The sequence below is a fragment of the Ischnura elegans genome, chromosome X (assembly GCF_921293095.1).
Source record: "Ischnura elegans chromosome X, ioIscEleg1.1, whole genome shotgun sequence".
NCBI lineage: Eukaryota > Metazoa > Arthropoda > Insecta > Odonata > Coenagrionidae > Ischnura > Ischnura elegans.
In genome coordinates this window covers 42,580,544-42,597,622 of record NC_060259.1, presented here as the reverse complement: position 1 = coordinate 42,597,622, position 17,079 = coordinate 42,580,544, and the positions used below count along the sequence as shown (strand labels likewise).

Genomic DNA, 17,079 nt, shown 5'->3' with positions numbered 1-17,079 from the left:
GTGAACCAGCACACACACTACTGACATTGGGCGAGTCGCCTCATTTCATTCCCATTAAAACTCGAAACTAAATAACCTGTATTTCTTGTATTTGGATAGGTAATTTTCACCGTCCCCAATGTGGATCCACCACGAGGCATGATAATATACGAGGATGCATAAAGAAAGGTCCGTATCATTATTCAAATTTTAAAGTGAACTAGAATCAATTCTGAACACACAAATGAAAATTATATAAAATATAGTATTGCATGTGTTGTCAGTTGTACAGACAAAAAATAGGAACAATATATTAAGTGAGACGGTAAATGGATCTTTGTGAAATATTTCATTCCTACAAAAGAGCTTATCCGCTCACGATTACAATAATTAGATAACAACTACATTTGTACCATTCCATAAAATTAAGATTCCATTAAAATTTCATGAAATAAAGTTCAATAGCTAACGTCCACCAATTTTTAGAGAAGATATCCAACTTTCTTCCTTCAGACACACTTCACCTTTCTCACAAATCACCTTCATCACAGCTGGAGTTTCATCATTTTTCGGCGAACTTCTGAACAATTTTAGACTGCTTGATGGTTCAATTCTTCCAGACGAGCTTAAACTATCATCTAGTATCACAATGTCCTTGGCCAAAAGATCAAGTAGACAAACATTATCATTGGCCATGCTCAAAGATACATCACCATTTTTTGTTTCGATGAAAGAATCTTCAATCAACTGGGTAACTTGTAATTTCACATTTCCAGTATCAACTCGAGCTTCTAGGCTGCCATCCAGACCCACTGAAAACAAAAAAATTAAGTTTATAATTTTTCTATTCAAAAGAAGATTTCAAGCCTTGGTTCGATAATACATAAATTAGTATGATTGGACATTTGCGTTAAAATATTCAATGAACGGAACAATGAATTCAGGAACTAAATTAGAACAGGCTCTATTTCCTCCTCACACATTCGCGCATATTTGGTCATTACACGTCGAGCGTTTCAACGTGTTCTTGCCATCGTGTATTCATATATAACATCGTGCGCGCACGTGCATCGCATACGCCAGCGTTTGGAAACAATTGATCAAATTCTTATTCTGAAATAAAAAATATTTCAATGCGAAGTTGAAGGAGAGCCTTCCACACAACTCTTTGATCTCTCAGCGTAATAACACGGAAAAAAATTCTATTTGTAAATTCGAGCAAATGCGTTAGCAAAATCGACCGAAATTTTCCACGCAAAAAGGAGAAGAATATAAAAAGTTGATGCCACTGGTTCTATTCAAGGCATGTACGAGAGAATTACATCATTAACGTCAACCTTTGTTAGAGCAACTGACGCTAGAGGGCGAATTGAGATCCCTGTCAAATTGGATAATCCCCCCTTTCTATAAGTTTTATCAAAGTTCAACCTTCAAACTTTTCAAAAAGTGTTCAGCATATGGATGTTTTTCGTCGCTCAATTAATTTCTACCGAAAATACAAGCTTTCAGACACGAGTTGCTTTAATTTGAAAATGGAGATAAGTTCGCGGAGATTTTCCCGAAAAATCGCAGTGAGGGAAGAAATCAAACGCACTTACGCAGTGGGAAATGGTCACCCTTGGTCACCCTGTGATTAAATCGGGATGAAACGAACACGCACTCTTTTCCCCCTTGAGAAAATACCGTCCAGTAGCGACGATTGCGACTGGTATGAAGATGCATAAAGTGAATAAAATACACAACAGCGAAGAATATCCTATATTTGAGCGAGCAGCAGAGGCTTTTGCAGATAATATAAACAGGCGGCTGGAAAACGGGCTAGTAAATGACGAGGAAGCAATCGGCCGCATTTAACTTCTTTTAAGAAGCAAACTACTGAATAGTTTTGAAACATGTTATTCAAATCACATTGCAGACGCCGGCAACATTCTATTCCATTAACAAATAAATCACTTATGATTAACAGCAAATGGACAGAATAAGTAACAATGGGAGAGAGATGGAAAGACCAGCTGTCTGGTAGCACCGTGTAAATAATCACGACTTCTAAATACCACGATACCGGCAGTGATGGAGGAAGATATTTGCCGAATATCCAAAATATTATTTTACCTGTGCAACGAATTTGAACATATCATCGTAATTAGAAAAGCTTTGCCTCTGAGATTTCACAGAATGTACTTGAAACACCACTAAATGAGGGCTCAACACCATTACAAATTAACTCTATGCAAGCATTAATTATCGTTAAAAATTGAAATCTCAACAAAGTAACTTACATATTGAAATATTTCCTTCTTGGATGGCGACAGAACTTTTTCGATGGAGACTTTTGAGGTTAATACTGCCCTTTTTAGTAGTGAAGAATGACCTGTCGGAGTATACAGAAGTAATAACTATTTCACCGTCATCAGTTTCAGCTTCAAGTAGATCTCCTTGGAAATTGACTCCAGTAATCACCTAAAAATGATTCATAACATTTTAAGAGAAAAACCATAACATTTTGAGAGCCAAAAATACACTAATGGGTCAAGTACGGCAGTGAATATGGAATATGACAGTAGCTCAGTAAACTAATGAAAGAATTCAGGGCAAGGAGCTTTATAAGAATAGTTAAGATGTAATGGATCCACGAAGATAGTAATGAAGGAGTCTAAAGGAGACAGAAGAAAGAGCCACTGGTCGAAAGTAATTCTACTTAAATTAAAAATGCTATTCAAGGTTAGCTATGCCATAACGAATAGTAATAAAACAAAAGATATATAAATAATAAAACAAATAGTCATTTTGACTGATTCATAAGATACACTATCTCATATTAACATAGCATGCGTCTGAAACAAAAAAAGAGAACAAACCCCAAGCTTTCCAGCTCTTATTTTGATATTTCCCAACAGCATCCCTTCACAGTTGACACTCCCACTGTGCGATCGGAGAAGCATCTTCCCACATTTGAGTTTTTTGCAAGTGACGTCTCCATTTTCCGCATCGACCGACAGATGGTTCGATACAAAGCTCTCCACTGAAACATTTCCCAGCCTGCTGTAAATATCTACATCTGTAAAAAAAAGAGTGAATATAGAATTAAAAACAGAGAATAACAAGAGACATTTCCCATGACCAACGGAATAAATTGAATTCACAGATAAACTACACAAACATGCAACAATAGCCAGCATTTTACCGCATTAAATCTCAGAAAGCAGGCTAACAAATCATCAGTAAATAACGAGCCAAAAACTAATCGCTGAGTACGCTGGCAATTTTTCAACCAACGTATCTGTTAATTAATGGGAATTGAGCACTATGGCCTCCACAAATCGACACTTAAAAAATTCTCAAATGGCTGTAAAATTTGGCACCACCTGTCACATTCCCGCAAATTAATGCAGTATGTGTTTATTTTACTGATGATTAGTGCCAAATTGTACGGCCATTAGAGACTATTTTAACTGCCAATTTATCAGTAAAATCCTAAAATTCTATTCAATGGCGAAACATAGTGTTTATGTCTAAGTCTATAGTTACTGCACGCGTTGAGGGTGACCGGATTTCAGGTTTACCTCGTTCATGAACATAAATTGCATATAAATACCAGAAATCATCCAATGGTGACGCCCATAACAATATTAGCAGCTATGTGCAAATGTTGACAAAGAAAGATTTGGAAAGCAAGCTAAAAAATGGCATTCCGATGCATCTTATTGCTCAGTCGTGGGTCACGGAAACGGAAATGAAGAGATAACACCCTCTTTAGGAATTCAAGGGACAATCGCTTTGAGATAAATCGATTTCGGTTCAGCAAGTACGATTCACCCACCCACCCTATGGATTCACCAAAGCCACAGGCCACAATATAGGCCACAGAACGTAAGATTTCGCATTTCGTTCTTTCTCCAGACTATTAGGAGATCGGCAGCAGGGCAATTCATTGAATTAATCGCTACGACAAATAAAGGCATGCTGTTCCTTTTTAATGCCTGGATTCCAGTTTCCTCCGCATTTATCCAAACTATTCCTTTATTTTATGCGGACGCCGCATAATTAATATAGATTTTATTTCTAACCTTTTCGTGTTACTAAAGTTCTCCACAGAACAGTTTGCCCCGTAGTTATTGTGTGTGGAAAGTTTCGATGCATGATTTGGGGAGGCTCACACTGCCCGCATATACCTAAATCTACATAATACCCCGCAAACCGCCGCAAGAGGAATGTCAGAAGTCGCAGGCCTTTAGCCCGTAGGAGGATATTTAGATGTAAATAAACACAAAAACTTGACTGCCTGAGCTCGACATTAAATTTATTAAAGTCCTTTATTTTTCGCAGAACAATAGAATCCTTAATCCCCTTCGTTAGGAAAAATCACTCTCTCGTATTATCGTTTCCGTAGGACCTGGAAATAAAGTGCGGTTCTAAGATGAAGTTCCCAGTGCCGCGTTTATTTCGTGAAAAACCTTTTTAGCACTACTCTTTGTTCGCTCGGAGCAGTTATTGACGAACCGTGCCGTTTTGCTTTGTATTAAATTAACGAATGGGCATACGAAATTAGTAAATACAAGGAGGACATTCACAGGTATCCGCTGAAAATCAGTAATAAGAAAACTGAGATGCAGCAGAAGAGGCAAATGAATTATTATATTTGGGAAGAAAAAATATCAGCGATGGAACAGGCAAGAACTAAAATAGCAGTAGATAGTCCAGGCAAAGAGAGCATCCAACAGAAAGAAGGATTTGACAGCAGTGAATTTAGGCAAGGGAACAATGAAGCAATTCTTTAGAACTTACATTCGGAGTATCCTTCACAAAGGAAGTGAGGCAAGGACCATGACAGCAGCAGAGAAAGCAAGGGAAGAGGCATTTAAAATGCGGTGCCATTACAGAATGATGGAGATCAAATGAATCGACCGAGTGAGCAATGAGGAAGTTCGAAGAAAAGCAGTATAGAAGAGGAGCCTTTGAAAACTTTATAAAGGGGTCGGAACAACATAATCGGGCATATTTTGATGCATGTTGGTCTGATAAAGACAATAGTCACGGCACAAGTGGATGGCAGAATGGAAAAAGAAGACTTCGGATAAAATATATGACACAGGCAATGAAAGATGTGAAATGGAATACATTTTTAGCAGAATAGAAGAACTTGGTGGAAACCTGCATCAAACTAATCTTACGATTGCGGACCAGAGCATACGTTGCGGAATACATTTCTGATGTCCATGAAGAGCACAAGTTGTTCAACACACAACTCCTGCCAAACACCCTGGACGTGGACCGCAGGGCATTACGTGGACAAAGAGGGCTCAAGAGACACTAAGGAGATACTCGGTTCATATCACCGAGATATGTACCGAGTATCTGCCAAGGCCGCAGAGTCCTCCCCCACCTCCAGATAAGTCAAAAACCCGGAACATGACCTTCGCCCCCTTCCCATTGCTTTATAATAGGAAGCGATCATCAAAGGAACCGCGAGCCGTCCCTCCACGCAAAATACGCCTTCTCTTTGAAATGACGCCACCGACAGTAGCAGTGGGGTCTTTACCTCGAAAAGAATCCGGTAGATGGAGAGTAACTGGAAGTTACAACGAAAAAATTTCCATTCACCCCATCCTTTCATCAACAGAAAACGTGATAGTAGCCGTCCTCTATTCACGAGTTGGTGACATCAATAGAGTTCCGAGTCCATTACTCGTTCAGGGAAGCCCATCGCCCATCCGCCCATCGAAGGAATGATTTTCCCGCCGGTGTAAACAACAACGAACCACGCGAGACGGATGCGCGAGACCGAGGAGTAGGTTAGAAGCCGTGACGCGCTCGTCATGGGCACGTGTCGTCACGAGCTTCTGCGGAAGGGTTACGGCCGTCGATTTTCACCGGGCAAAGCTCGAGAGGCAGACGAGGCATCGAAAAACGGATAAATACGCGTCTCCTTAACTTTCAACCAATCGACGATAGTAAAAAATAGAGAATGGCCACATTTTTCAGTCGTTGCAAAAATTCGAGATACTCTAGTCGTTTGATATGCCGTACCTCGGTAACTACTGGATCGTAATACCCATTTAAATGAATTAAAATGAAAGGAAATTTATTCCTTTGTTCCCTTAACATCATCCGCAACTCTTCCTTTCGTTTAAAAAGTTTTAAAAGGCTTTGTATGAAAAATGTTAGGTTATCGACGCTCGGCAAGCAGTAGCTCCGGTTTGAACGGTATTATTTTATGGTCACCTCCATGCATTCACATGAGCGTCCATACAATGGAAGACCATACTCTTGTACGCATATCCCACAGCACAATCAGCAATTACTGTATAAGCACCAAAAATTAATTTTAAAGAAAAATCTGACATTTACGTCTGCAAACAAAAATTATCGTAGGAATCAGTCGCTTAGGCCCATGAAGTGATCCCCAATCCTACCATTTCACCCCTGGCTAACATTGAAACCCCAACTTCAGAATAAAAAGAAATGTAAGCAAATGGTAAACTTATAGGCTATATTAAATGCTGTAACTTCCTATTTTCGCAAGTAAAATAAAATTTTCATTCGAAAAAACAAACATTGAAACAAACGATATCGTTGTGGTCAGCCAATTGTATCAATCACGTGATCTAGGATTTTGCCGTTATGATATTGGTCCAATGCGCGGAATCCGACAACCACTCTGACATATGTACACTTTGTTGAGTGAAGTCCCTTCCTGGAGCTGGCGTAAGGTCAGCGCTTAAGTTTCGGCAACACGCTTCATGTTCCACAGCGAGTTGATAGTCCAACACGGCTTGGAATTCCATTTTTACGCTCTGGCGCTATGTTGTTCATTCTGCCTGTGCTCTCTCTTCCTCTCCGTTCCTTTCTTTTACCCCTCCCATAATTTTCTCCTCTCACGTTCTGCGCATTTAGACGACGTAAGCGAGGACTTGCAAGCGATGCATTGATAACACAGCCAGAGGTCTCGCCTCCAATACAACTGTTGATTTTTTGATGAAAGTTTTTACTGTTGCAATCGCAAATTAAAGCTTCTCCAGAGGATATGTGCCAATGCCATTACTTTTAAATGCTGAAATCATTCATTAAGAGCTTCGCAAAATCATTTGAAAAAGAAACAAAAGGTAAAATTAATTCACTCATTGGATAAAGACCCTCTAAACCGAAACACAAAATTCCCAAATCTACCCTTTTCCACATTCCATACCCATACTGAGTATCAACCATTATGACACGAAAGAACACGAATAAAAGATGCTTGAAAAGTTTCTTTTTATGTTAGAAACCCTAAAAAAGGAAACATTCAGGAGACGGTCGATTGGTTGGGAAATGAGGAGTAGTGACTAGTGGTGCGAACCGGAGGCACTTGTCTGTGCCAGAATCGTTGAATTAAGTCGTAGTGCTTTCACCAGAGCCCTCCGGTACTAAACCAGTGGAGGCCGGGCGTCAATCGGAAGCAAGACGAGGGAAAGGAGTTAATCGGAGGATACGGACGTTTTCGGAGCGGTGAGTAAAACGTCACTGCCTGAGCCGAATCCCAGGATTGCACCACGATATTGATGCGCCTGCTGCGAAATGCAAATGGATTTCAAATACTTTTACACGCATAAATCTCCGTGTGCATTCAGAAAAAAATTAAAAACATATTTACACGAGAGAAAAACATTTTCTAAAGACATTCTTAAATTTTCCATTAATACATTAAAAATTTACTGCATATGTTGACTCTCATTGTTTAGTTTTACAGTTGTTCCGCGAATTAATTCTTTATTTACATTACAATTCTTTTTGAGTATACACCAGCACGGGGTAACAACCGTAGCCACATAAAACTAACTAACCAAACATACTCATGGAAAACACCATCAAAATGAACTATTTATAATAAATTATTACTTCTTCTAACATCTCCCTTTTTTTCGTTGCGTCAGTTTTAGCCTTTGTAACACAGTCCACCGCTGAATGATGTTTCCGAGGGATGATATGGTTCATAGGTGATACAGTAAAAGGACGCTTTGAAAATCCCGCCTCTATCATGAGTAATCGGTGGCTCCTATTGTCGGCACGGCAAACAATCGCTCCGAAAATCTCCACTTCGTGCCCAGCACTGAGTAAAACGCATAAGAAATTTAGCAGACACTGTGGCTGGCTTGAAATTCTTAAATTGAAGTAATGATCCCTACGTGGTTTCCACGGGACCATCAACTCAACCATAAGTGCACCGTCCCACAACTCAGAGAGAAGTAATGAATGAGGCCAACATGGCAAATTTCATAGTGTAATGGATAAGGCCTACTCCGAGTCCTTCCGCGCTAACAGTTTTCCGAGATATTCCTCCCCCCCCCCCAGTTGTCACGTAATACATGGATCGAAAGAGCTCATCTTTTGCTCCCCTTTTGAAACGCGCAAGGCACTGATTTCCAAACATCGACCTATGGAATGAATATTTCATCAGGAGACATATGGAGTTCCAATTATAAAACCAGTCATACTCGAATCATGGGCAATCAAAGATAATGGCATGTAACTTAACCAAGCATACCTTAACAAATTCATTGCAGGCTCTCTCTCAATGCACTCTAGTAGGTTAATTTTTTTATAATACAATTCATTTGTCGCCTGTTTCCATAGCTGTATATTTATATCTTACAATTTTGTAACAACAGCAATTAAATAATTAGTTTCAATTATATTCGCAATGGCTAGTTCACTCTCCGCCACCATGTCGATAGCTCGTAGAGGTCCTACATGGCAGAGCATAGTAGGTCATGTAGGACTTGGAATCGATAGGAAATTTATAGACTCGCCTCACATCTGGCTGTTCCTTCTGCCTTTTCGTAAAAATCACCTTTCAACTCGGAATATTTCGTTTGGTTACATATTTCCACCATGATCTCATATCCTTATAGAACTTCTCCGAATCAATACCAATGGTTTCATAAGAAGACCCATCGCTCCTTCTATGTCAGTACTTTTTGTCGTCATTTTATAGTGGGACCATGTCAACATTTGCCTGTATCTCAAATTTGAAATTTTTACTTTAGTATTTGTCAATATGATTTATTTTTTATTCGCGATACAGGCAAATGGAGAAAAAAATTTACCGTACATATCATCAAAATATTAAGATAACGCAATTTTTAAATGAGTACTTAAGATACAAAATACGGCCGTTAGATTGGGAGTGACTCGTCCTCTTAAGTCTGTATTTCTCTGAATAATGACACCCCACCAAAGGCAGGTAAAATGCAATGCCAATGTGAAACCTAAGATATGGCTGAAGAAATCGGCGGTAGGAGGTATTTCACTGACTTTAATGTTTGGAGATTACGCGTACCATCCGTTAACGACCATCAAGGTTAGTTAAACGAGACATTGCAATCTTTCCCAAGGATTTATTTTGCGATGTCTCATTTAACTAATAATTAGAACTTCCACCACATCCAGCGGCATAACATACCAGGTCTTGAAGGTATTGAAAGGCTGACTTTGGAACTTAATATCTTGAAAATGAATGTGACTTGGCACAAATAATGAATGAATCGTTTACTGGCAGTTTCAGCTCCAAAACCGTGATGCAAAGGTGTTTTTGGCCACGGACAATCGTGAATGTCCCAGTCAAGGCAAACTGCTTCTTAACTTTTCCGTTTAGAAAAAATCGATGAATGAGCCCGCGCCCAAAATGTCATGCTCCCAGCATGGAGCCCGGCCTTCGGAGCCCTCTATCTAATCTGTTCGCACTCGGCACGAGATAAAAGCAAACTCTATGCTCGATAGGACCCTAGCAACCCTTATAGTTCTTCCATTCACTCCCCCCAACTAGCGTTCATGCTTCCTTTTCCCCCTCCACCGTTTGCCTTCGCCTACTAAGGGCTGCCACAAGAGTAAACACAGGCAAGAGCGATTGTTGTCCACCGCGAATCGGACCAAGATTGAAAGTGAAAAAAGACAACATCCGAGATCGTGCAATGGATCTGATTTATTTAAAATAAAAATTTTACTTCCATTAAATTTGGTTCACTTTTTTCCATATTTAATTTGTGAAAGAGTTGCGTACAAGAAATAATGACCATTAACACTTCGTAGTTAAACACATTTTTTATTCGTTTATTTAAACTATATTTGGTTAGGTCGATTCTCGGCTCCCAAGTAATAACCTCTGATGATGTAGATTTCCGACGAAACACGGGTCGTGTATTAATTTTTATTGCGGAATAATTAAGTATCTATGCTCATTATTTGTTTTTAATTTCATTTTCACGAAGAAGGAGAAGTATCAGGATGTTGACAAAAGATATATTTATGAGTATTTTAGTCGATAATTTTATCTATTTCCCAAAGTAATACTGAATTTGGGGTTCAAGTGTTAGCCTCTACTTTTGGTGTTGCGCAGTCATCTAGAGTATTCTTGTATACATTTACTCATAGGGGCAGCAACGCATGATCATAGTGTCCATTACGGCGATGTGTTCCGTGTCGCGAGTCTTTCCGTGGGGTCTGTGCAGTTATAGTCAAAAGTGAACGCGATCCTAGCAAAGTAAGGCAAGCCCCAAGCACGTCAGTATCACGCGACAGCTTTTGGCACGTTGGATATGCTACTGAAAACAGACGCGGCAAGAGGCAAAGAGGCGACGGAGGGTGGCATGGGAAGGGGAGGTTACGAAGACCGGAGCCGCCAATGGGATTCGAAATGAGTTGAATCAAACGAATGAACCGTTCACCTCTGTTGCGAAAGAACTTCATCGTCACGTATGTTAAAATTGTGGAATCTCCAGCCGGTCATTAGATGTGTTACCGCCCACTGCGCATAGAAATAGACTAACAGAAGACGCCATTCGCGACGCAGACGGAAGAGCGATTCGAAGGTCACTGGGAAATACACAATAATTAGGCCTGTTAACCGAAATTCGAAACTAACTAGCCTGAAAACCGAAAAAATTCATGGCTAAATTATTAATCGCATTCATTATTTTTTACTGCTATTCCTCGCGAGCGAAAAATAGTACATTGAAAATACTGAGAATAAATGTCGCTGATCGTAGCAATGCGATTCATTTGAAAACCGATTAACGGGCGAAGCGAAATAACAACATGAAGCAAGCCTTTAGGGAATGGACTGAGGCCTCCCCTATGTAATCCCCTAGGCTATTATACAGAAATTTTTTGGCCTTCTCAGCCCTCTTCGACGGGTCGCAACGGTTTTTACTGCAGTTTACAGGATAGTATCTCCTGCGGCTTCTATATTTTCAGTCATTCCTCGCATTACCGAGACTGCAGTTTCGATTCAATGTCCACTTGGCACGTTCATTAGCTTGTGCGTAATTTCCTTTGCCAGTAATCGGAACGTGTTTTTTCCCAGGCCTCGGAAAGTTCGCACCACATATCTCTTACCGAAGAAAAGAAAATCACTATGACGATTAGCGTTTGAATATCAGAAGGAGTTGGTGTAAACCTGACTAGTTTTTTGTGCCCAGCACCTTGATTACGTAAATGCGATATCGACGACGGCGAGCGATGGCGGTCCACTATCACGTTGCTGTCAACGAGCGATCGTGTATGGGACCGTCATGAAGGCTATCACGGTCGTGGTGTTACGTCACTCTCGTAGATGCGACTCGCTTCTCATCGCTACCTCGTTGGAGGTTGGTAGCAATTGAAGATCCTTGATACATTCCTACCCATAACTTGGGTTGGTAGCGGTGTTTTGAACAGCACCATCACGAAGAGCAAGAATGGATACACCGCGAGCGTAAGTACAATATGTTTTTAAGCCAATGAATGAAATATTGTTTTCTCGGATGTGTTCACGTACTTTATATAATATACACCTGCCGCCTGGGAGTTTCTGCGGGTGTGACATCCATTCGATCTATAAAATAATTCTCTCTTATAACCAGGGGCGGATTCAGGAATTTTTCTGGGGGGGGGGGGCACAAGGATCTGATAGGCCATCTCATATTTTAGATTAAAAACAAAATACAACTATACGTGTATAAAATATTCTCTTTATTTTGATATGATATTTATTAATATTAAATTAAATTATTGAGGCTCCGTAATACACAAAATTAAACGAACGTAATGATAATCTTGTCTATTTTTTAAGCGTCAGCGGGGCACGTGCCCCCCTGATAGCTCAGCTCAGGGCTTCAGCTCACATAGTATGTTAGTTAGCGGTTAAAGGTTGATTAATATGGATGAAGAAAAACAAAGCGGAGTATTGCGGTGTAGTTGTAACAGTGAATTCACTTGAGGAGTTTTTGAATCGAATCATGGAAGACTTCTCCCATGATTAAACTACTTGATAGGAAGATAATAACGTGTAAAACAGTACGTGTTTAATCAAAAATTGGTTAAAACTTCGTTGGCGAAGGTTTAGGTGCGATATATTTTGCTGGTAACTTGAGTTATGTTATTAAATGTGATTGAGCCCATAAGGCTCAATCACATTTAATAACATAACTCAAGTTACCATAAGGTAAATAATAAGTAAAATGTTCTTGGGATGTTTAGGATATTTAACGTCTATAAAGAAGTCAAAAATATTTATCGAGAATATATTATTTACTCATTCCAATGGGAAAGCATCAAGTCCTTAAACTATGTATGACATGTCAACTATGCGGCAATAATTTTAGGGTGTTTATCAAGTGACTCTCGCAACGAAAAATCAAACTCATAATACTTATGCGCATCTATGTAGGGATCACTGAAAAGGAGAAATTATTGAAAAATTTTATTTCTTAGAAGATTGTGACTTGTGCTAGAGATAAAATATTTAGATGCACAGATTGTAGTTTTCTACATTTTTTAACTTCTGACCTATAATATTAAGAAAATGATCATGATTACTTTTTAGGTTGATTCATTGACATTAGGTACCCTTTGTTGCAATAATTAGGAAAACTTAAGGTCATTACTTTCATACTTAAATAATATTTTTGTCATGAGATTAAGTCAACAGCGTTATATTTGCAGGAAGAAAAATACCCGAGTAGGGCGCGCAAATGAACGGCAGTTGAAGCTGCTTGTGGATTACATGTCTACCCACAGCGGCTTAGCCTCCGGGAGGTTCACTGGATCTCTAGGGTTTGAAAAGACGCAGCGCCACTGGCAGACCCTCTCAGCGATGCTTAATGAGCTGGGGGGGATTAAAGACATTGAGCAATGGAAAAAGGTTCGTCATTCAAAGATATTAGAGATTATTTCTTTATATTTCACCTCTTGGACTAATCAGCCAATGACATAAGCAGACTTGGCGAGACCTGAAGAGGAATGTCCGGGCCAAAGCTGCAAGAATTAATGCTGGCTGTGGAGAGACAGGCAGCAAGCCTGTGACAGAGGTATTGTCGGAAATGGAGGAGAAGTGCCTAGCAGTCATTGGCACTGAAATGGCAGCTGGCTTGCCAATACCAGAATTCTGCGAGAGTGTTCCAGTGAGTATCAAATTATATATTGTTAAGCTAAGTTACATGATAATAGAAATAATATGTAAACATGCTGTGGTCTTACTAATGCTCTCATTCCTCCTGACCCACCCCATAATTTCCTTCTTCACAGACTGCCTCAACGTCTAACACATCTGCCTCAATGCCTGCCATATCTGCCTCAGACAATGTGTCCAGTGCCATTGCAGAGGAATTGGAGACATCCAGGGTGAGTAGGAAAGCAATGAGTAATATTGCACATAATGAGGAACTTGCATGGGTCGTAGATTGCTCTAAAAACTATTTTGAATAAGTCAAATGGATACATTAGCTCGCAAAAATACCTTCAGTTTCTCCATTCAACATCAAAAGAAATAAAAAAATTGCATTTAAAATCGAGAAAAATTTCTCTGAGCCGACCACTGCGCGAAGACACCCGAGTGTTGCCGAGGCCAGGCGTGACGTCATAGGTGCCTAAACAACTGTAGGGAGTAGGGAAATACGCTGAGCGCATGGTGTAAAATTTATTTTAAGGGAGTACTTAGCCGCTCATCGTCACTTTATTTTGTTAAGTTATTCTTGGGCAAGTTTTCCTATTGCTATTGTGCTTAGATTATTACTTGGGATATTAATAATGCGGCATCGGGATGATGAAGTACAAGCGTTTCACTTCGTATGTTTTAGTGATCAGAAAAATGCATGATAACGTTGCCACTCGTTCGAATAGTACACCTGAAATTCATCTACATCTACATAATACCCCGCAAGGCGCCTAAAAGGCGTGTGGCATGGGGTGTTAGGACACCAGCCTTTTTTTAGGACACCAAAAATTGATGCCACGACCCTCATGGAATTTGTTAAGACACATTATTGCTATACGTCGGCGGCAAATCGAGTTGTAAAAGAAACTTGTAATACTGGAGGATAACGATCGTAAGCTGTGCTGTTGACATTAGAGTAGGCTGTGCTGTTGAATTTGGCAACGCCGAATTAACGGAGAAGGTAGTCCTATCCGTCCTACGGTACGAATTCACAGCAAAACAGTCTGCACACAATCCACATGTTAGATCGCGAATCGGTTCCGCTGCCAACACACACACAAGCTATAACCTATTTCAATAATATAGGTAAATCCATAAACAATATACTAACATATACCATAAAAATATAGTGGGAAATAGGCAAATACTCTTATCAAAAACTGGATGTCACTGTCACATTCTTATATTCATCACGTACCACTTACAATAACAGAAGTCGTTATGATGAAAACAACTATTTATTCACTGATTTAAACCCTTAAATTAGCCCACACAAGTGACACAGGTGACTTTACTCACTACTATTCATTGAAATAATGGAATAACAAACTTCACTCAGTTTTTATTTCAATAGCGTGATCGTGAAATGCCATATCTACGGTGAACAACGGAGATTAGCACGCCACTGACAATTTTTACACTACTGTTAGACATTTATCGATAGCGCAATAGCACTTTTTACAATTCAATCACGATGGAACACTGATAACTCTTAGCCGATATTTTTCAACCTTGTCAAACTTTGTGCATTACAACCACTGGCACTGTGATTATTAGCAGTAGCTTAACGGGAGATGTCACGTTGAAAATAACACTATTTTGGCACAAAAATGTTCCTAGATGTCTCCAATCAGCGAGAAAAAGTTGCATTGACTGGAATTCACCCCATGATACAAGCACAGACAGTCCTAAACGACGAATTCTCCGGTACCTACGAATAAACGGATGAAGTTATTGTATATATAAAAGCTAAGCAGACATTAGTAAACATCAAAATCGTTCTAATTACATACTTAAATGAATGATATGCCATCGATAACATCAACTTACGATTAACGAATCCCCCTTCCAATGGCCGTGGCTCAGACTCCTACAACGATGTTATTTAGGTATTATAAAATGTTTGGTTTAACTGCCTCCGTTTTATATTTTATGCCCTTACTCAGATATTAATATTATAAATAATGCAAAATATGAGGGCTTCCAAGCCTCTATCGTCGGATATTTATATTTAAATATAAAATAATCAACACGTCTAACAAACGAAGCTCTCACAACTGCTGGCAACTATTACAAACAATCACAACAATAGCTTCGCGAGATGTTTAGGCACCTTTGACGTCATCGAGGCTTCGTCGGCAGTGGCTTGGGGGGTGAGGGAGTTTTTCCCGCGCTTTAAAATTCGTTATATTTATCGTTAAATATCTCGCGAAGGAAAACTCAGATATACATGCGGTTTTCTTTGTTGTACTCAGAAAATAATTTTCTGTTCGCCTGTGAAATAAAAAAAATTCATGCAAGTTCCCCATTGTAAAATATCGCGGGTGTGGAAATTAAATAATGTATCAGTATTATATTTTCTATCCTTTTGAGGTGTTTTCTTCTCTCTTATTCAGGCGCAAGATGATGAGGGGACTACATCCAATCCCAAAGAGGCAGTGCAGCATGTAACTATAATTTTTTATGTCCCCATAGATATAATATTAATATACTTTATTACTCATATGCTGAGCCTTAACTCTAATTTTTTTTTAATTAGATGGAAATAAATGTAGAAGATTTGTTCCCGAAGGAGGATGCTGGGAGTAGCAGACGTGAGTTGCATTCAATTTCTAATTTTACTATTTGCCTTGAAAAAATTGGGACTGGCTGTGACATATATTCAAGAATGTAGGCATTTCATCAAATTTTGCTTTCGTCAATTGAATGAGAATGCAAGGCTTGGTAATTACAAAATAGGAGGTCAAGAAATGGGGTACAGTAGTAAATTAAAATTTTATCTCCTCAGAAAAGAATCAAGGTGACCTTCTGAGGGTGACAACAATGATTTTGGACACCATGAAGGCATTGGAGGTAATGAGTCATTAACCTGTTCAATCAATCAAATTCTTTTTCCTAAAATGTGATAATCATAGGTAATCATACTTTTTTCCACAATACTCTGCCTCAGAAGAAGAAGGAGGATCTCATGGTGAGGAAAGTGAATGCCCTGGAGAGTATTGCCAAATCCTTGGAGCGCCGGGCAGTTGCTGCAGAGAGAAGAGCCGCAGCAGCTGAAAGAAAAGCTGCTGCTGAAGAGCGTAAGGCAGCTGCACAAGAGTGAGAGGCTGCTTCTGCAGAAGAGAGGGCTGGCATATGTACTGCAATTGTCAGTAAAGCAACTGAGGCAGCGTGTTTACTTAATTTTATAATACGTATCATTTATTTGTTTCTAGTTGTATTTATTTATGTTTGTTTGTATTGTATGTTTGTACAGGGTGAAAACGTGTGCATATAATTGTTTTCAGCTTTCATCTATGTACTCTGATATAAGGAATTGTTTCATTTTAAATTATAACTGATGCTCTGTACAATAACTTCTTTTGAATTTTAATTTAATTAAAGATATTACTTTTTCAATTCACTTCATAACACTTCATTAGCAATGAAATTTTGCTGAAGACAATGGGCGTCCCGGATCCTTCTTCGCTCTACGCGTAACCTTATTTATTTCCCGTCTCCGTTGCCATTCGTGGAACACAAGAGGCTAAAAGTATATCCCGTCCATTCTACTCTTAAAAATAAAACCATTAGTACACGAAACGGCGGAAGAGAACGAAATGCATTTAGTCCCTTACGAGAATACTATCGCTAGAGAATCTGCAAGGCAATCC

The 17,079-nt window shown here is 39.3% G+C and overlaps 2 protein-coding genes across 3 annotated transcripts in view; one reads left to right on the top strand and one right to left on the bottom strand.

Annotated features, from left to right (window-relative positions):
- Positions 1–313: 313 nt before the first annotated feature.
- The window catches only part of LOC124170698, a 35,273-nt gene continuing 18,507 nt past the window's right edge, over positions 314–17,079 (bottom strand). The window contains exons 2-4 of the mRNA XM_046549602.1: positions 2,838–3,037; positions 2,259–2,439; positions 314–791 (exon numbers count right to left, since the gene is read on the bottom strand). Coding sequence (XP_046405558.1) covers positions 445–791; positions 2,259–2,439; positions 2,838–3,037 — 728 coding nt within the window. The 3' untranslated portion in view covers positions 314–444. The remainder of the gene's footprint in view (positions 792–2,258; positions 2,440–2,837; positions 3,038–17,079) is intronic.
- Positions 10,700–16,827, top strand: LOC124170700. 2 transcript variants are annotated; one of them, XM_046549605.1, is made up of 8 exons: positions 10,700–11,707; positions 12,937–13,135; positions 13,212–13,394; positions 13,519–13,614; positions 15,823–15,873; positions 15,966–16,020; positions 16,215–16,279; positions 16,380–16,827. In XM_046549605.1, the coding sequence occupies exons 1-8, from the start codon at positions 11,691–11,693 to the stop codon at positions 16,527–16,529; spliced, it is 816 nt and encodes a 271-aa protein (XP_046405561.1). In that variant the 5' UTR covers positions 10,700–11,690; the 3' UTR covers positions 16,530–16,827. The 2 variants fall into 2 exon arrangements, with proteins under 2 accessions (XP_046405561.1, XP_046405560.1); XM_046549604.1 differs by having other exon boundaries at positions 10,703–11,707; positions 16,377–16,827.